Raw genomic sequence first — 20,841 nt, 5'->3', positions numbered from 1 at the left:
ATCCACCCCCCACCATCAGGCCTGGACTTGCAAAATCCTACCAACTGTTCGGGCTTGAGACAATTCACACCTCTTTAACCTGTGATTATCCCTCTCCCTGGATCTGTAATGATTTGATTACCTGCAAATGCCTGCATTTCAAGCATTGTCCAGCATCTCTGACTTTGTCTATATAAATGTTTCTGGAACATACTTCGCCATTCACCTGAGGAAGGAGCTGCGCTCCGAAAGCTCGTGTTTGAATCAAACCTGTTGCACTTTAACCTGGTGTTGTAAGACTTCTGACTGCGATATACCACTGACAGTTCTAAGACACTTTCCATTAACCCTGTACACAGTTCCCAAGCTCTGCCGATTAACACTGTGCACAGTTCTCAGGCTCTGTCATTAATACTGTGCACAGTTCTCAGGCTCTGCCCATTAACACTGTGCACAATTCACAAGCTCTGCCCATGAACACTCTGCACAGTTATCAGGCTCTGTCCATTAACACTGCACAATTCTCACCCTCTGTCCATTGACACTGTGCACAGGTATCAGGCTCTATCCATTAACACTGCACAATTCTCACCCTCTGTCCATTAACACTGTGCACAGTTATCAGGCTCTGTCCATTAACACTGCACAATTCTCACCCTCTGTCCATTAACACTGTGCACAGTTCTCAAGCTCTGTCCATTAACACTGTACACACTTCCCAGGCTCTGTCCATTATCACTGTGCACAGTTCTCAGGCTCTGCCCATTAACACTGTGCACAGTTCTCAGGCTCTGCCCATTGAAACTGCACCGTTTCCAAGCTCTGCCCATTACACTGTGCACAGTTCTCAGGCTCTGCTGATTAACACTGTGCACCGTTTCCAAGCTCTGCCCGGTACTGTACACAGTTCTCAGGCTCTGTCCATTACCACCGTGCACAGTTCTCAAGCTCTGCCCATTAACACTGTGCAGAGTTTTCAGACTCTGTCCATTAACACTGTGCACAGTTCTCAGGCTCTGTCATTTAACACTGTGCACAGATTTCAGGCTCTGTCCATTAACACTGTGCACAGTTCCAAGACACCGTCCATTAACACTGTGCACAGTTCTCAGGCTCTGTCCATTACCACCGTGCACAGTTCTCAAGCTCTGCCCATTAACACTGTGCAGAGTTTCCAAGCTCTGCCCATTTACACTGTGCACAGACCCAAGCTCTTCCCATTAACACTGTGCACAGTTCTCAGGCTCTGTCCATTAACACTGCACAGTTCTCAGGCTCTGTCCATTAACACTGTGCACAGTTTTCAGGCTCTGTCCATTAACACTGTGCACAGTTCTCAGGCTCTGTCCATTAACACTGTGCACAGTTCCCAAGCTCTGTCCATTAACACTGTGCACAGTTCCAAGACGCTCTCCATTAACCCTGTACAGAGTTCCCATGTTCTGCCGATTAACACTGTGCACAGTTCTCAGGCTCTGTCATTAATACTGTGCATAGTTCTCAGGCTCTGTCCATTAACACTGTGCACAGTTCTCAGGCTCTGCCCATGAACACTCTGCACAGTTATCAGGCTCTGTCCATTAACACTGCACAATTCTCAGCATCTGTCCATTAACACCGTGCACAGTTCTCAGGCTCTGTCCATTGGCACTGTGCACAGTTCTCAAGCTCTGCCCATGAACACTGTGCACAGTTCCCAGGCTCTGTCCATTAACAGTGCACAATTCTCAGGCTCTGTCCATTAACACTGTGCACAGTTCTCAATCTCTGTCCATTAACACTGTACACACTTCCCAGGCTCTGTCCATTATCACCGTGCACAGTTCTCAGGCTCTGCCCATTGACACTGCACCGTTTCCAAGCTCTGCCCGTTAACACTGTACACAGTTTTCAGGCTCTGTCCATTACCACTGTGCACAGTTCTCAAGCTCTGCCCATTAACACTGTGCAGAGTTCCCAGGCTCTGTTCATTGACACGGTGCACAGTTCCCAAGCTCTGCCCATTTACACTGTGCATAGTTCCCAAGCTCTGCCCATTTACACTGTGCACAGTCCCCAAGCTCTTCCCATTAACATTGTGCACAGTTCTCAGGCTCTGTCCATTAACACTGCACAGTTCTCAGGCTCCGTCCATTAACACTGTGCACAGTTTTCAAGCTCTGCCCATTAACACTGTCCACAGTCCCCAGGCTGTCCATTAACGCTGTGCACAGTTCCAAGACGCTCTCCATTAACCCTGTACACAGTTCCCAAGCTCTGCCAATTAACACTGTGCACAGTTCTCAGGCTCTGTTATTAATACTGTGCACAGTTCACAAGCTCTGCCCATGAACAATCTGCACAGTTATCAGGCTCTGTCCATTAACACTGCACAATTCGCAGCCTATGTCCATTAACACAGTGCACAGTTCCCAAGCTCTGTCCATTAACACCGTGCACAGTTTTCAGGCTCTGCCCATTAACACTGTGCACAGTTCCCAAGCTCTGTCCACTAACACTGTGCAGAGTTCCAAGACACTGTCCATTAACACTGCACAGTTCTCAGGCTCTGCCCATTAACACTGTGCACAGATCCAAGACACTGTCCATTAACACTGTTCACAGTTCTCAAGCTCTGTCCATTTACACTGTGCACAGTCCCAAGGTCTGCCCATTAACACTGTGCTCAGTTCCCAAGCTCTGCCCATGAACACTGTGCACAGTTCTCAAGCTCTGTCCATTTACACTGTGCACAGTTCCCAAGCTCTGCCCATTAACACTGTGCTCAGTTCCCAAGCTCTGCCCATTAACACTGCGCACAGTTCCCAATCTCTGCCCATTAACACTGTGCACAGTTCCCAAGCTCTGCCCATTTACACTGTGCATAGTTCCCAAGCTCTGCCCATTAACATTGTTCACAGTTCTCAATATCTGCTCATTAACATTGTGCACAGTTCTCAGGCTCTGTCCATTTACACTGTGCAGTTCTCAATCTCTGTCCATTAACACTGTGCACAGTTCCCAAGCTCTGCCCATTTACACTGTGCATAGTTCCCAAGCTCTGCCCGTTTACACTGTCCACAGTTCTCAATATCTGCCCATTAACACTGTGCACAGTTCTCAGGCTCTGTCCATTTACACTGTGCAGTTCTCAATCTCTGCCCATGAACACTGTGCACAGTTCCCAAGCTCTGTACATGAACACTGTGCACAGTTCCCAAGCTCTGCCCATTAACACTGTTCACAGTTCTCAATCTCTGTCCATTAACACTGTTCACAGTTCTCAATCTCTGTCCATTAACAGTGTGCACAGTTCCCAAGCTCTGCCCATTAACACTGTGCACAGTTCCCAAGCTCTGCCCATTTACACCGTGCACAGCGCTCGATCTATGTCCATTAACACTGTGCATAGTTCGCAATCTCTGTCCATTAACACAGTGCACAGTTCTCAGGCTCTGCCCATTAACACTGTGCGCAGTTCCAAGACACTGTCCATTAACCCTGCACAGTTACCAAGTTCTGCCCATTAACACTGTGCACAGTTCTCAAGCTCTGTCATTAACACTGTGCACAGTTCTCAATCTCTGTCCATTAACACAGTGCACAGTTCTCAGGCTCTGCCCATTAACACTGTGCGCAGTTCCAAGACACTGTCCATTAACCCTGTACAGTTACCAAGTTCTGCCCATTAACACTGTGCACAGTTCTCAAGCTCTGTCATTAACACTGTGCACAGCTCTCAGACTCTGTCCATTAACACTGTGCTCAGTTCCCAAGCTCTGCCCATTTACACTGTGCACCGTTTCCAAGCTCTGCCCATTAACACTGTGCACAGTTCCCAAGCTCTGCCCATTTACACTGTGCACAGTTCTCAGGCCCTGTCCATTAACACTGTGCACCGTTTCCAAGCTCTGCCCAGTAACACTGTGCACTGTTCCCAGGCTCTGCCCATTAACACTGTGCACAATTCTCAAGCTCTGTCCTCACACAATGTGCAGTTTACCAGTTCTGTCCATTTGCAATGTGCACTGCTTCCTTACTCTGTACATCAACACTAAATGCAGTTCGAAATCTCTGTCCATTAACACTCTGCACTGTTCCCAGACTCGGTCCTTGAACACTATGTCCAGTTAACATGCTCTGTCCATAAACACTGCGCACTTCACCAGTTCCGTCAATGAAGACTGTGTGTAGTTCCCAATCTCTGTCCATTCACATTATGAATGGTCTCCGCTAAATATCGTTTGAGACTGTTGGCCATTAATTTTGTGGATTGTGACAAAATAATATTTGTTAACACTGCAAACAGCTCCCATGTGCTGAGACATGGGAAGTAAGCATTTAAGTTGTAAGCATCAAAGAGAAAAAAATGTTGGAATATTCAATAACCTTGCGATTAAATTAGCAGATGACAGAGGCTTTGATTACCTCATTTATTGATTAAACTAGCAGTTTAAACACTCATTTACTCCTGGCAATATCTGAGAGCAGTCAGCTTGGCTGAAAGTAGCCCAGTCAAAAGAAAGAGTTATGTTCCAGAAAAGCAATGAACAAACTCATAATCAATCACAAGAGTTGACGTTATTTGAACATATAAAAAGGGGTAATTTGCTTTACGCTGTGGTGCTGACTGAAGATCCGACACTTGTCAATTGCACTAAGACATTGAAATAAAGGCAAAACAAGGAAGGACTGCCTCTGCTTGTCGTTTTACCTGCTCGAATTTACTCAATGCTGTTATGTTCATTAACATTGTGCACAGTTCACATAAACAGTGCATGAACACTGTTTACTGTTTCCAGGTCATGTTCATTACTACAGGTATTTTGTCCACAAGTAATGTACAAATCACTGTGCTTAGGTACCAAACGGTTAAAATGTTCAATTCTGGAATTAAGCACTTGAACATCAGATTACTTTAACAGAAAGAAAGTGAACATGAGTGTATAAAAATGTTTCTCTTGCCTGAAAGAATGGTTCTTGCAAAGCCCCATCCACCTTCTGCTCAGCATCTTGTAACAACGGGGCCTTTGATTCGTCCACTATCATTCTTGTTCGAATAGAGCTACCCTTGTAATCCGCAAAAGGATTGGAAGGCAAACTTAACAACGGTAATGATTTTGCTGAAAGGTTGACTTCTGCTTCATTTTCTCTTGTCAAACAATCACAGTCAGTTGCATAAGAATCTGCTAAGAACACAAGCTCAGCTTTGAAAATCCCCTGTAGCGGTGCAGCTTCTTCAGCAGACACATACCCTCTCTTATTATTTGACCAGCTTTGGCTTATTTCCGTGTGTCGCCTCGGAGCTCCTCCACCAATACCACCCATTGTTGTAACATCTTCAGGGGGCATTTCTTCGGTGATGTGCAAAGGCTGCAAAAAAAATGTTCAGCTGGTTTGGATTTCTCTCCCATAGATGCCAGTCTCTATTAAACAATGATTATACATCGCACAACATTGTTTAATGCATAAAAATTACAAAATAAAGGAGCGGGATAGTTCAGGAACAAACTAAATACGTTCCTTTGAAATGAAAAGATAGAGTATACAAAGCTAATGCATCCTAAATGGCAAGGAAAATAAAGTTTTTTTTAAAAAAAATCCAATTAAGGGTCAATTTTGCGTGGCCAATCCACCTACCCTGCACATCTTTGGGTTGAGGGGGTGAGATCCACGCAGACACTAAGACAATATGCAAACTCCACACGCACAGTGACCCGGGGCTGGGATTGAACCCGGGTCCTCGGTGCTGTAAGCATCAGTGCTAACCATTGCACCACTGCGCTGCCCCGAGGAAAATAAGTATAAAACAGTATAAAGGTTTATGACAAACTTCAGGAGCAAGATTCAGTAAATAACTAGGAAGGTTTCCTCCGGGAGCTGCAGTTTCCTCTCACAGTTCAAAGGTGGATGGATAGATGGATTGACCATGATAAATTGCCCCTTCGTGTCCAGGGATGTACCCAGCAGATTAGACTATGGGGTTGCAAGGATAGGGCGGGGTGGGGTGGCTGGACATGGGTGGAGTGCTCATTAGAAGGGTCGGCGCAGACTCGATCGGCCAAATGAGCTCCTTCTGTACTGTAGGGGTTCTATGATAGTGGAAAATACAGGAGGGAATTGAAATATTTCATACAGAAGGCAAGGCAGGATATGAAAAAATGATCAGAAAGCAACATTAAATGAAACACTAAAACATTTTCTAACATGTAGGGTGGAATTTTATCTGTGGTGCACTATTCCTGATGGCGTAACCAGAAGTGTGCGCCATTTCCACTCTTTTGCTTTTTCCCATATGATTACAATTAAAATTTCAAGTGCTGTAGCTTGCACTGGAGACGTGTGTTTCCAGGGGATACCTTTCACTGGTTGAACCCACCATCAGTTAACAATACTGCAGCTACCTGTGGACTATTAAAGAGCTGCCTGGTCAAACCGGGAGATACTGCATCAGGGCTAAAACTTTCCTGCCCAACTCCATTGCCATCAGCGTAAGACTTATTGAGAGCACAAAGGTGGTGCAGATATTTTTAAATTTAGCTTTGTAAGTATTTCACATTACATTAGTTTCACTTTTATTTGTGTGTACATCATTGTTATTGTTGAGACTAGCTTAGTCAGAGAGCTTAATATACTGGCACACCTCATGGTTGGCATACATTGATGCTTTACACAGGAGTTTCCTTTATTGTGGAAGAAACAATATTGTGTACTCTCACGTTCATGTCTAGTGTTACACTCTCCACAGTGTAGAACGTGGCTGAACAAGCAGGCTCAGCTGGCCTTCATTAAATAAAGAGTGTCCAAAAAGCACAAAATTATTTCGTCCACAATTTAAAAAAACCTCACCTGTAACCATCAATGCATGCCAACCATGAGGTGTGCCAGTACATTGAGCTCTCTGACTAAGCTGGTCTCAACAGATATCAGTGATAATATCAGAGAACTGAAAGGGCTGTTAATTACAGCCATTAGTGCTTGAGCACTATTCCTCGTGAAGGATCACATCAACAGTTTATCTGAAAGCATAATCCAGGCATAGTAACGGAGCACCCTGTGGTGATTTGGCTTTTCAACATTGTAAATCCATTTTAAAACTTATAAATACAGTTAGGGATTTAGTTTCGAAAGATTTGTTGATAAGTGGAGTGTCTGATAAGATTTTCATCAGCATACATCAATATAGCAAGACCATTGAGGCAATGAAATGGCTCAATGAATTTACATTTATTGTTAATATTAGGAGGACAGGACAAACAGTGTGTACTAGGATGGTGCATTTGTTTGTTTGCTACGAGTGGAAGAAGCTATTTAATTTAAAAAGGCCTGTGTGTGGGAAAAATTGCATCAATGTTGATAACTATGATGTTACCTCATTCATCATTGAAGAACTGACTTCAGGCTTTTGCTGTGTCCCAGGCTGTGATGGGGATCTGGTGGTATCAATTACCTGAATGTGTACCGGAAGTCTTCTAACTGTTGGCACAAATGTGAAAGCCAAAGGCTTGGCTGTTTCATCAACAAGGACCTGTATAATTAATATAATAAATTAGAAAATAATTTTCTCCTTAATTTTTTTTCTGTCCTCCCAAAGGTATTGATGGGAACAGTGTTGTTGATAACAGTAAAGATCAGAGGTACATTGTATGCTGGTTACAAATCCTTTTTATTAGGCATTGTGGCATTTTCCCCATAGTATAGCTAAAAGCCGCAAAAATGTCACATCCAATATTAAATAAAGGACAGGCAAGAGGTAAAGGCATTATCCTTATGCAAAAACAAATATAGTCGATATAACATGTTTTGGCCTCAACTGCTTTCTGTGGTAGCAAATTCCACAGGCTCACTGCTCTCTGGGTGAAGAAAGTTCTCCTCAAATGCTCTATCCTGTTTCCTCAGACTGTGACTCCTGTCTCTGGATTCCCCCACCATCGGGAACATCCTTCTTGCATCTACCCTGTCTAGTCCTGTTAGAATTTTATACCTCTGCCTCTCTCACCTCTTTCAAACAGAACCGATGATGACAATAAATGAACGGTCACCAGCCTTTACCAGCAATAATTCCTGTTCCAAAATGATTTACCTCATTGACAAGTCCTCATTCATGTAATTATGCCCCTTTCTCTACAACACTCCATCCTACATAACTAGCAATTGAAGCAGTATCTCTGAACTAACATGCATCATTCTGGTTACGCTTACAAAATAATCGTCCCAGGGATTGAAATGTACCTTTAAATGCAAATATAAATCAAGCAATGATAATGATACTGATGACAGATTGCCAACCTTCGCAGCTGTTGCAAGGATTCAGTTCCACAGGGCGGAATTTCCCTCCCCCTATGCAGCGTGTTCTGCAGCAGCAGAGTGCAGTTCCCCAGTGGCTAGCGACGGGATCTCCTGGTGCCGCTGTTGTCAACGGGGTTTCACATTGAACATATCGCCCTTGCCGCTCCGAAACCCGCCGCTGTGGAGATGCGCTGTTGGTAGGACCGTAAGATCTCGCCAGCGTGAAGAGCTAGAAAATCCCACCCATAGAATTAGATAATCACAGAATGATACACCACAGAAGGAGGCCATTCATGCCATCTCCCCATTCCAGGTCATTAGTTGAGACATCCATTCAATCCCATTCCCCTGTTTCTTTCCCCTTAATCAAGTAAATACTTTTCTCAAAATATTTATCCAATTGTCTTTGAAATGGTTATTACTGGATACAATTCCCCAACCCTTTCAGGCAGTGCATTTCAAATCGCAACAATTCACCGTGTGAAAGAATACTCCTTCATGCAGTCTCTGCTTCAATTGCCAAGCAATTTCAATCTGTCTGTTCCGATTACCAATCCTTCCGTCTCTGGAAACAGTTCTGCCTTGTTTACTCCATCGAAACCACTTATAATCTTGAGCACCCCCATCAAATTCTTCTTTGTCTCCTCAGCTCCAAGGGATCAATCCCAACTTCTCCAATCTCTACACATCAGTCAGGTCCTTCAGTCTTGGCACCATCCTGGTAAATCTGTTGTGAACTCTGTCTCCAACGTCTTGACAGCTTTCTTGAAGTATGCCGCCCAGAATTGAGAACAATGCACCAGTTTATGCCCATCCTGTGTTCTATAAAAGGTTTGCATCACCATTTTGTTTTTGTCCTCGATTCCTCAACTAAGGAACCCATTTTCTTTTTACAAAACAAGTTTTTTAATTTTTCCTTCCACAGGTCAGCCTGTTCCGAAACTCACTTTAAAATTGTACCGTTTAGTTTATATTGCTGTTCCTCAATCTCCTTTCCAAAAACGCAGAAGGGTTTCAGCACAGGAGGTCATTCAGCCCAATATGTCTGCTCTGGCTCTCCAAAGGACCATTTTACCATCTGCCACTCCCCAGCCTGCTCGGCCCACAGCCCTGCACATTCTTCCTTTCAAACAACAACCCTATTCCTTTTTGACTGCCTCTACCGCATTCTCAGGCAGTCCATTCCAGATCCCAACCACTCGTCTGCATCACTTCACCTTTCTCTGCATTGAATTTCATCTGCCATGTATTTGCCCATTTCTGCCACTTCCTCCCAAAGCCTGTTATTAACCTCCTCAACATTTACGACATTTGAGTTTCATTTCATTTACAAAGTTTGAAATTATGCCCTGTGGATCCAAGTCACCATGAAAACATGCAACTTTGTTGCCTGTAAACCTGAACCATTACAGTCCATTCTCAGAACTTTCTCCCCGTTCAGAGTGATGGATTCTGATTACAGTGTTCCTCAATTGCTTCTCGATTGTTGTGTTTTCTGTCACTTGGCCCATTTACCAGAATACTCTCTGCCCGTAATTTATACCACTCATCCCTGTCTTCTTTCAAAACACATAATCTGGCATGTCATGGATATGACTGCTGAAGGTGACCAGTACCAGAATAATGTTTTTTTCCTACAATCAGCATTGCTCCTGTATCATTAATATTCCCACTAATGTAAACATACACAAATGATCAACTTTATCTCAGGGGTCTGGGTAAATTCCCTGGCCTGCACCCCAATGATGGTCCACACATCTGCCTTCCAAAAGCGCTTGGTACATCAATCTCCAAAGTTACACCAGTTCCCTTTGATGCGCAGGATGCAGGAACCTCTCGGTCCCACCCCATCTGGCGCAGACAAACCAGATACCACTTATAGACCTCTGCAGCGTAGACTGCCACGAAGTGTATTTTCTCGCCCATCCACTTTTCTCTTGTGTTACAGCAGGAATTCATTACAAGGACTGTGGCATTTTAAACTCTCTCTTCCTCACCACTGGTCTTTACTTCAAATTTCTCAGCACTTATGATCCCTGTCTTGGCAGCTCCAATGGCTCTTTATTGTCTTCTGACAGCCTCATGCCAGATTTGGATGGCAGACTTCATTTGGCACGAGATAAAATATCCCTCATAAATTCCGTGACACTTCACGCACCTTTGAGTAACTTATATAAGTTTCAGATATTTCACGACTCCTGTGCATATTTTGTTTGGAAAATATTTTTTCTAAATTTGTAGTGTTTTATACATAAACAACAATCAAACAGTAATACAAGTATCAACAACCTCAACAAACATATTAAAACAAAAACCCATCCAACAATAATAAACCCACCCAATATACCCCCTCCCAACAGCCAACAGTAACCAGATCCTTGAAATGTAGTACAAACGGTCGCTCTCTACAATAGAATCCATCAATTGCTCTCCTCATCATGACCTTGACCTTCTCAAGGTTCAAGAACTCCATTAAATGACCAAGCCACGATGTAGCACTGGCTGGTGTCGCCTACCTCCAAACCAGCAGAATCCGCCTCTGAACCAACAATGAATGCCAGAGCATCCGCCTCCACCCCCTGTCCTCAATTTCAGCTGGTCTGACAGCCCAAATATCCCTACTAACAGGCAGGGATCCAAATTCACTTAAAATTACCAATATGGTTCTTAATAAATGCCCCCAGAAACCCACCAATTTGGGGCTGGACTAGAACATGTGCACATGATTCGCAGACCCTCTTGAGCACCGCTCGCACCTATCCTCAAACCCCTTCAAAAAGTGGACTCATTCTGGCCTTGGTGAGGTGTGCCCTGAACATCGTCTTGAGGCTCATCAAACCTAACCTCTCACAGGATGACATCACATTTACCTTGCAGAGGGACTCACTCCACACCTCCTCCTCCAAACTGGATGCAAACTCCTCCTCCCACCTAGTCTTCAACTCCTCCACAGAAACCTGCTATTCCCCCATGATCCGACCATATAGTCCGGACGTACCATCCTCCAACTCTGCACAGGAGAGAATACCTTCCAGCAAATGGATGGTGGCACACCTGGGAATGTCGAAAAAGTCGAAAAAGCCCAGTCATGCACCTGAAAGTACCTAAACATACCCACTCCAACAAGGCCTGCACTCTCCCTCAGCTCACCCTATTCATAAAACCATAAGACATAGGAGCAGAATTAGGCCACTCGGCCAATCGAGTCTGCTCTGCCATGCATCATGGCTGATATTTTTCTCATCCCCATTCTCCTGCCTTCTCCCCAGAACCCCTGATCGCCTTAATAATCAAGAACATGAGCGGGATTCTCCGACCCCCCCGCCGGGTCGGAGAATCACCGGGGGGGGGGGGAGGGGCGGCGTGAATCCTGCCAGCTGCCGAATTCACCGGCGCCGGGGATTTGGCGGGGGCGGGAATCGCGCCTCGCCAGTCGGCGGCCACTGGTAGCAGCCGCCCCGGCGATTCTCCAGCTCGCGATGGGCCAGTCCTGCTGGTGTGTATTACACCAGGTATTTGCCAGCGGGACCTGGCTGCGCAGGCGGCCTCCGGGATCCTCGGGGGGGGGGGGGGGGGAGATCTGGCCCCAGGAGGTGCCCCCACGGTGGCCTGGCCTGCAATCGGGGCCCACCGATCCGCGGGTAAGCCTGTGCCGTGGGGGCACTCTATTCTTCCGTATCGGCCGCTGTGGCCATCCGTGATGGCCGCCGCGGAGGTGAACTCCCCCCTGCGCATGCGCTGGGATGACGCCAGCACATGCTGGCGCTCCGCGCATGCGCCAACTCGCGCTAGCCGGCGAAGGCCCTTCGGTGCCAGTTGGGGTGGCGCCAAGCCCCTTCCCCGCTGGTGCAGAGGGTTCACGCCACACCTTTGCGCAGGTGTTACCTGCCCCGCCGATTCCCGCAGAATCCCAGCCCTTATCTATCTCTGCCTTAAAGACTTCATTGCAGTGTTAATGTAAGCCTCAGTGATTTGGCCTCCACAGCCTTCTGCGGCAAAGAGTTCCACAGATTCACCACCTTCTGGCTGAAGATATTCATTCCTCCTCAAACCATAAGAGAAAATGCTGGAAAATCGCAACAGGTCTGGCAGCATCTGCAGGGAGAGAAAAGAGCTAAAGTTTTGAGTCGGTGGCACGGTAGCACAGTAGTTGTCAATATAGCTTCACAGCTCCAGGGTCCCGTTCGATTCCCGGCTTGGGCCACTGTCTGTGGAGCGTCTGCATGCTTGGAGATGGATTCAGCTGGATTGGAGGCATGCAACACCACGTTCTCTGAGTGGGTTTCCTTCGGGTGCTCCAGTTTCCTCCCACAGTCCAAACATAGAACAGGTTAGGTGGATTGGCTATGTTAAATTGCCCTTCGTGTCCAAAAAAGGGTTAGTTGGGGTTACTGGGTTACGGGGGTGGGGTGGAGGCATGGGCTTAGGTAGGGGGCTCTTTCAAAGGCCTGGTGCAGATTCGATGGGCCAAATGGACTCCATCTGCACTGTAAATTCTATGAATCCCAATGACCCTTTGTTAAAGCTGTATTCTTCCTCATCTCCGTTTTAAAGGATCGTCCCTTTGGTGTCCTCTGGTTCTGGTATTTCCTCCAAGTGGAAACATGCTCTCCACATCCGCTCTATCCAAGCCTTGCAGTATCCTGAAAGTTTCAATAAGGTCCCCCCTTATCCTTCTAAACTTCAAAGAGTACAGACCCAGAGTCCTCAACCGTTCCTCATATGACAAGCTCTTTATTCCAGGGATCATTTTTGTGAACCTCCTCTGGACCCTTTCCAAGGCCAGCACATCCTTCCTTAGATACGGGGCACAAAACTGCTCACAATACTCCAAATGGGGTCTGACCAGAGCCTTACACAGCTTCAGAAGTACATCCCTGCTCTTGTATTCTAGCCCTCTCAACATGAATGCAAACACTGCATTTGACTTCCTAAATGCCAACTTAGTCTACACATTAACATTGAGAGAATCATGAACAAGGACTCCCAAGTCCCTTTGTGCTTCTGATTTCCTCAGCATTTCCCCATCTATGCCTCCATTCCTCCTTCCAAAGTGCATAACCTCACAATTTTCCACATTGTATTCCATCTGCCACTTATTTGCCCACTCTTCTAGCCGGTCCAAATCCTTCTGCAGACCCCTGCTTCCTCAATACTACCTGTGATCGACAGAACTTTGCAACATCTGCAAACTTAGCAACAGTGCCTTCAGTTCCTTTTTCCAGATCATTAATGTATATTGGCAAAAGTTGTGGTCCCAGCACCGACCCCTGAGGCACACCACTAGTCACCGGCTGCCATCCTGAAAAAGACCCCATTATCCCCACTCTCTGCCTTCTGCCCGTCTGCCCTCTATTAATGCCAGGACCTTACCCTTAACACCATGGGCTCTTAACTTATTTAACAGTCTCCTATGCGGCACCTTGTCAAAGGCCTTCTGGAAATATAAATAAATCACGTCCACTGGTTCTCCTTTGTCTAATTTCCTTGTTACCTCCTCAAAGAATTCTAACAGATTTATCAGACATGACCTCCCCTTGACGAAGCCGTGATGACTCAGTCCTATTTTATCATGCACTTCAGCAAACCGACCCTCCAAAAATGCCCTTTACCCTATCCAGGCCCTTACCTTTCCACCCCCCGAAAGTGGCATCAAGTTCCCCAGTTGGAGCAAATAATTCCTGCAAAAATGCTGGCGGAACTGCTGCTACATCTTTAACCACAACAAATATTTTGCTGGAGCAAGCTGCAGAGACGCTGTAGCCAACGTCTCCAGTCACAACTCCGACTCCATCCAGACCCAGGCAGCCTTCTGATCCCTGAACTAACTAACATCTTCTCCGCATTGGCTGCCCAGTAGTAAAACAGGTTTGGCAGCACCAATCAACCCTGCCTGCTTCTCCTTCTGCTGTAAGATCCCCCTCTGAATCCAAGGAGTTCGCCCTGCCCATGTAACCCTCAGGCTGCTCTACCCCCGGAAAAATGCTTTAAGCAGGAAAACCTGAAAGGCACTCAAACAAAAACATGAATCTTGGATCATCTTAATAACTTGCACCCGGCCCACCAAAGACAATGGACGGCTGTCGCATCTCTGCACATTCGCCCTCACCAGACTAGATCCCTTAGATACAATAAAAGATAGTCAGCGTACAATGGTAACTTGTGCTCTACTCTCCCCTCACAATTACTCTCCACTTGTCCAAAGCTCTCAAGGCAATTGCCAATGGCTTCACCGCCAATGCGAACAAATATGGTGTCAGAGGACAACTGCGTTGGTTAGAGGTTTTGCATCTACATTAAGCAGAGAGATCAGCCGATACAACCCACACTCTGTGGGGTCCTTGTCCTATGTTGGAAGGAGGTAAATTGAAGCCTGCCTCAATGTCTCTGGAAGGGAATCCTGTGCAAATGAGTCATTAAACATCCCCAACACTGGTTGGAGTGAGGCTCCCACCGGTCCGCGGCATTTCAGTGTTTTCCGGGGGTTTCCCCATGGTTTCGCCGGTCGCGATTTCTTCGGCCGCTGGGGCCTAAGGGACGGGCGACGGGAGCCGGTTTGGAGCCCCAAGACCGGAAGAGCAGGGGCATTGAGCCCGAAGCAAGTGGCGGGGGAGGAGCGTGGCCTGAGGCAAGGCCTGAATCCAGCACGAATGTAGAGAGGGAGAAGCGCACACCAGATGGCGCCTCGCTGAAAATGAATGTTTGGGATGTTTGAAGTCCGGTCGCAGGAGAAGAGATGCTTTGAACTTTGATTTTTGAAAAAAAAAAATAGTTTAAAAGTTTTATTTATTATTTTTATTCTAATTTTTTTCTGTTTAATTTTTTTTAAATTTATTTTATTATTTATGTATCTTGAGATTGAAGAAAGAAGGAGAAAATACTAAGTGCTTAAGGGATGCCAAAAACAGCTGTGAAGAATGGAGGAAATGCGGGTTCGTCGCCAAGGAGAGGACCAGTAAAAGCGCTGACAAGATGGCGGATGCCGGACCGCATGGTGGGGCCACACTACTTACAGTGGAAAGTATGACCGATGTGATGGCTGTGGAGCTGGAGAGGCAGTTTGCGAGGCACATGTAGGCGTTGAGGAAGGAGATGGCGGTCGCACTGAGATCATTGGTGGAGGAGGCAATCGCCCTGGTGTGGGTTGATGTGGTAAAGGCATCGGCCGAGGTGAAAGAACAGGGTGAAAAGATGAAGGAAGTGGAGGAGGCCATGTCGTAGTACAGTGACCAGCTCACCTCGATGGGAGACCAACTACAGAGGGTGGTGGAGGTTAACAGAGGACTCTGAGCATAGCCAGAGGACTTGGAGAACTGCTCGAGGCGGAATAATCTGAGAATTGGGGGCTTGCCTGAACGGGCAGAGGGCTCGACGCCAACTGAGTACTTTGCTAAGAGGCTGGTGGAGTTGATGGGGGAGGGTGAAGACCCCTCCCGGCATGAACTGGTCCGAGCTCATCGGTCTTAACGGCCAAAACCACAAATAAATGAGCAGCCGAGAGCAGTAATTATCTGCTTCCATAAATACCACATCAAGGAGAAGGTGTTAAACTGGGCGAAGCAGAAGCGGGAGGTGCAGTGGGATGGTGCTAGAGTTCGGATTACCCGGACTTGACGGGGGAGTTGGTAAAGAGACAAGCGGCGTTCATCCGAGTGAAGGTGGCACTGTACAACAAGGAACTCCGATTTGGTATGGTATACCCGGCAAAGCTGAGGGTGCCGTACAACGCCAAAGATTTTTATTTTGAAACGGTTTTGAAGTGAGGAGTGGAGCTGGAAGAGAGATTGCGGACCGTGAATGGGGAGCTGGAAAGTGTATAAATGTTATAACTTTCTTTTCACTGACCTGTATTGTAACTTATTTGACTTCACCTTGTTATAGAGTTTAAGTTTTTGTTTGGTTTGATTGGCCTTTTTGATCCTTTTTTTTTGTAGCAACGGTTATATGTTATTTCATTGAATTGCATGGGTTAGATTGTTTTTCTTTTTCTTCTGGGACTGGGTGGGAGGGGACAGTGTGCATTTTGGGGGAGAGGGGGACTACCCGCACTAGCAAACAAAAATTGGATAGTGAACGGAGGTGAGGTTAGAGGAGGGCTGCGGACATTGGAGCCTGGTTAGCAGGTTTTGATGGGCCTACGAGGCGAGCAAGTTTTGGGGGGGGGGGGGGGGTGGATCGATACTGGGTGAGATTTTTTCGATTTTTTCTCAGAGTATGTTGGCGGCTCAGCTCCATAGGGATGCTGCGGCAAGGGAAACTGTCCAGGTGCAGGACAGGGCAGGGAAGTTGGTGGTAGCTCTGGATCAGATTAACAAGGTCTTTAAGGAATTCTATGAGAGGCTGTACAGGTCAGAGCCACCTGGGGGAGGCCGGGAGATGCAGGAATTTCTAGATGGGCTGGAGTACCCGAGATTAGGGGAGGGAGACCGAGCTACATTAGAGGGGCCGATAGTGGAGCAGGAGATAAAAGATGCGATTGGGAGAATGCAGTCGGCAAGGTGGCAGGGCCGGATGGGTTTCTGGTTGAATATTATAAAAATTCAGAAAGAAGCTGGTACCGCTGATGGTGGGGACGTTTGAGGAGGCGATAGGGAAGGGGGTGTTACCACAAACTTTGGGACAGGCATTGATTTCCCTGTTACTTAAGAAAGATAAGGATCCGATGGAGTGTGGGTCGTATATAACCTTTAAATATGGACGTAAAGATATTGGCGAAGGTACCGGCGGGTAGGCTAGAGGAGTGTTTCCCGAAGGTGATAGATGAAGATCAGACGTGGTTTGTGAGAAGGAGGCAGCTCTTTTTGAACATTAGGAGGGTATTGAACGTCGTTCCGGCACCGACGGAGGGGAAGGAAACAGAGGTGGCTATGGCATTGGACACCGAGAAAGCATTTGGCCAGGTAGAATGGGGGTCCTTGATGGCAGTTCTAGAGTGGTTTGGAATTGGACCCAGATTTGTGGACTGGGTAAAGCTACAATATAAGGAGCGAAGGGCAAGTTTATGCACAAATAACATCAGCTTAGAATACTTTCCTCTCCACCATGGGACCAGGCAGGGGTGTCCTATGTTCCCCCGTGCTGTTTGCATTCGCGATTGAGCCATTGGCCATCACATTAAGAATTTCAGGGGTGTGGAAAGGGATAGTGCAGGGGGGGGGGAATAGAGCATAGGGTGGCCTTATATGCCGATGACTTGTTATTATACGTGTCGGAACCAAGTGTGTCAATAGAGGGAATACTGGAGCTGCTTCGGGTGTTTGGGTCTTTCTCGGGGTGAAAATTAAATCTAACCAAGAGTGAATATTTTGTGGTGTCCCGGCCAGGGGTGGGTGCAGGGGTGGGGGGGGGGGGGGGGGGGGGGGGGGGGGCTAGCATTCCGTAAGGCAGTGACTCACTTTAGATACCTGGGGGTGCAGGTTGCTCGAGATTGGGGAGGGGCTCCGTAGGTACAACATTTCTAGTTTGGTGGGGAGGGTGAAAGATGATCTGGCAAGGTGGGATGGTCTCCCTCTGTCACTGGCGGGTCAGGTACAGGCGGTTAAAATTAATGTGCTGCCGTGAATTTGCTGGGTCAGAGGGGTTGACTCCCAATGGGTCAGAGTGGAGGAGAGTTTGGGTAGGGGGTCAGGATTGAAGGCTCTAGCAACAGCGCCGCTCCCGACGGCTCCGGGGAGATACTCAGGGAGTCTGGTAGTAATAGCTTCGTTGAGAATTTGGAGGCAGTTTCGACAGCACTTCGGGTTGGGGGCAGGGTCAAGAGAAATCTTCAGGGTAACCATAGATTTGAGGCAGGGAAGTGGGATGGAAATTTTCGGAGATGGGAGGAGAAAGGAATTAGGACACTAAAAGATTTGTTTCTTGGGGGTCATATTGCGGGATTGAAGGAGCTGGGAGCGAAGTATGAGCTGGAGCAAGGGGAAATATTTAGATACATGCAGGTTCGAGACTTTGCCAAAAAGGAGATATCGAGCTTCCCAGTAGAGCCGGCTTCCCCATTGCTGGAGGAGGTGCTGACATCAGGGGATTAAAGAAGGGGGTAGTATCAGCGGTTTACAGGGCTATTTTGGAGGAAGAGAAAGCGCTGCTAGAGGGGATCAAGGCAAAGTGGGAGGAAGAGTTGGGAAGGGGTATGGAGGAGGGGTTCTGGTTTGAGGTGCTCCGGAGGGTGAACGCCTCCACCTCGTGTGCGAGGTTGGGGCTGATACAGCTGACGGTGGTGTATAGAGCGGACCTCAGAAGGGCAAGGATGAGCCGGCTCTTTGAAGGGGTAGAAGATGTGTGTGAACGTTGCGGGGGAGGCCCTGCAAACCACGTTCATATGTTTTGGTCCTGTCCAAAGCTGGAGGATTACTGGAAGGAGCTGTTTAGGGTAATCTCTAAAGTGGTGCACATGAAACTGGACCCGGGTCCTCGGGAGGCCATATTCGGGGTATCATCATCCGGGGTTGGAAATGGGCGAGGAGGATGATGTTGTAGCCTTCGCCTCGTTGATCGCCTGAAGGCGGATCCGGTTAGGGTGGAGATCAACCTCTCCACCCTGTGCCCTGGTGTGGCGGGGGGACCTGCTGGAATTCTTGACGCGTGAAAAGGTCAAATTGAACTGAGGGGAAGGTTTTAGGGGTTCTACAATTCATGGGCGTTATTCATTTTGCACTTTCGAAAATTGGATCACATCGAGCATTAGGGGTGGGTAGGGCTGGGAGGGTTTGGGGGAGGGGTTCTGTGTGTGTTAATGGTGTCTATGGGTGATTCCCGATTCCTTTTTGTCATTTGTTTATGTTAACATGCAGGCTAATGTTTGGTGTTTGGTGGGAGGATAGGATCGTTGTTATTGATATGGGGATTGACATTACATTCATTACTAAGGAGAATAAAAAATATTTTTAAAAAAACATCTCCAACACTAATGAGGCCAACTGATCAACAAAGGTCTTATAGGATTCTACCGGGAACCCATCTGCCCCAGCATCTTACCTGTCTGCATTTTCCCCAAAGACGTGAGCACCTCCTCCAACCCCAACGGTATCTCAAAATCCTCCCGCAATTTCTCCTCTACCTGGGGAAACACCATCCCTCTAAAAATCCTCAGCATCCCTGCACGTCCTTCGATGTATCTAACTTATAAAGCCCCTCATAGAAGGACCAAAACACCCAATTTACCTTTTCAGGGGTAGACGCCAATCCCCCCTCCCCCAACCCCACTGCCCCCCAAATAACAAAACCCTCACTATTTTCAACCTTGGGAGGATAGTATAATCTTTGCATACACTGTATCTGGCAGTTGGTTAAAAGCAAGGTTGTTCTCTAATTTCTCGCCTTTTATTTGCAATATACTTCCTATTTAATGTTCACCTTTTAAACCCTGCAGTGTCATTTCTATTCCAAAAGAAAAAACCTTTCTGATTACAATTTCCAGAGAAAATTCAGCCCAAGAAGTGTTTGTGATTCTGCACGGAACTCTTGCTGCCTTCGAAAACTCAGAATCACGAACGCTCTGACAACTGGCAATGTTGTTTAGTGCAATTGTTTGCTAATGTGATGTGTTCCAGTGTAGGTTCACACTGAACAGTTCTCAAATGGAGAGACTGTAGAAAGTACAATGACCTCAGGTCTTTGTGAGCTAAAATATTAGATGTGAAATGGAGCCTCCAGTTGGAAAAGACAAAATTGGCATAACCTAGCTGGTGTGTCATTCATTTTGAGGAGTACAAAAGAAAATAGGTTCAAATAAGAAAAAAGAACAATTTGCAAAAAGGTATTTCAAACCTTCTTTGACAGATTAAGAAAAACATTTCCTCAAATGTTAAAATACTGGGAAACAATTGCATCAGATGTATGTTAGATATTCTGTCTTGAAGGGACACAAACTTTACAAGGAAAAATGGTAAACCCTCTCCCACCTCCTCCCTCCCCCAAAGTTCTGTCATAAACATGCTTTCTGAGGTAGTTCTGTCCTTAGGCTTACATTATTTTATTCGATGGCAGCAAAAGGAAATGTCAGTCAATATAATTGGCCCTAGATTTGAGGTTTTCTTTTGTGATATCTCGTGGCCAGCCATGACAGCCTCAGCCTATTGAGGTGCAAGTGCTCAGCCATGTCAAGAGCTGATCTGCTGCCTGTAAACGCTGTGTTAGGGGTCTTGCCTCCTTCCACCTGGATCTCTGTGTCCATCCCTTCTGTCTGGTGAAAGGAGGTAAGGCTTTGAATGGTGGTGACAATTAAATAACAAACTGGAGGAGGAGGCTCCAAAAGTTCCCACCTTCAACTATGGGGAGCCCCGTACATCAATGCAAAAGACAAGACTGAAGCACTTGCAAGCCATCTTCAACCACGTGGATGACCCATCTTGGCATCCTCGTGAGGTTCCCCAGCATCATAGGTGCCAGTCATCAGCCATTTTCACTCCGCATGATATCATGAAAACCCAACACAATGAATACAGCAAAGGTTTGACCCTGCCAACATTCCAGCAATAATACTGAATACATGCCTCAGAACTAGATGCCCTCCTAGCCAAGCTGTTTCAGTGCAGATACAACACTGGCACCTACCCAACAATGTAGAAAGTTGCTCAGATATGTCCTGTACACAAA

The 20,841-nt window shown here is 46.7% G+C and overlaps 1 protein-coding gene across 4 annotated transcripts in view; it reads right to left on the bottom strand.

Moving 5' to 3' along the window:
* Nucleotides 1-20,841, bottom strand: part of LOC119967651 (muscular LMNA-interacting protein) — a 229,085-nt gene that overhangs the window by 132,961 nt on the left and 75,283 nt on the right. For all 4 annotated transcript variants that reach the window (XM_038800451.1, XM_038800453.1, XM_038800452.1 and 1 more), the window contains 2 exons: nt 7,331-7,486; nt 4,924-5,331 (listed from right to left, as the gene is read on the bottom strand). In XM_038800451.1, the coding sequence (XP_038656379.1) occupies nt 4,924-5,331; nt 7,331-7,486 (564 nt within the window). The remainder of the gene's footprint in view (nt 1-4,923; nt 5,332-7,330; nt 7,487-20,841) is intronic.

This window comes from Scyliorhinus canicula, chromosome 6, assembly GCF_902713615.1.
Source record: "Scyliorhinus canicula chromosome 6, sScyCan1.1, whole genome shotgun sequence".
NCBI lineage: Eukaryota > Metazoa > Chordata > Chondrichthyes > Carcharhiniformes > Scyliorhinidae > Scyliorhinus > Scyliorhinus canicula.
The sequence above is the reverse complement of the archived record's forward strand: the minus strand, read 5'-3'. Positions and strand labels throughout refer to the sequence as shown.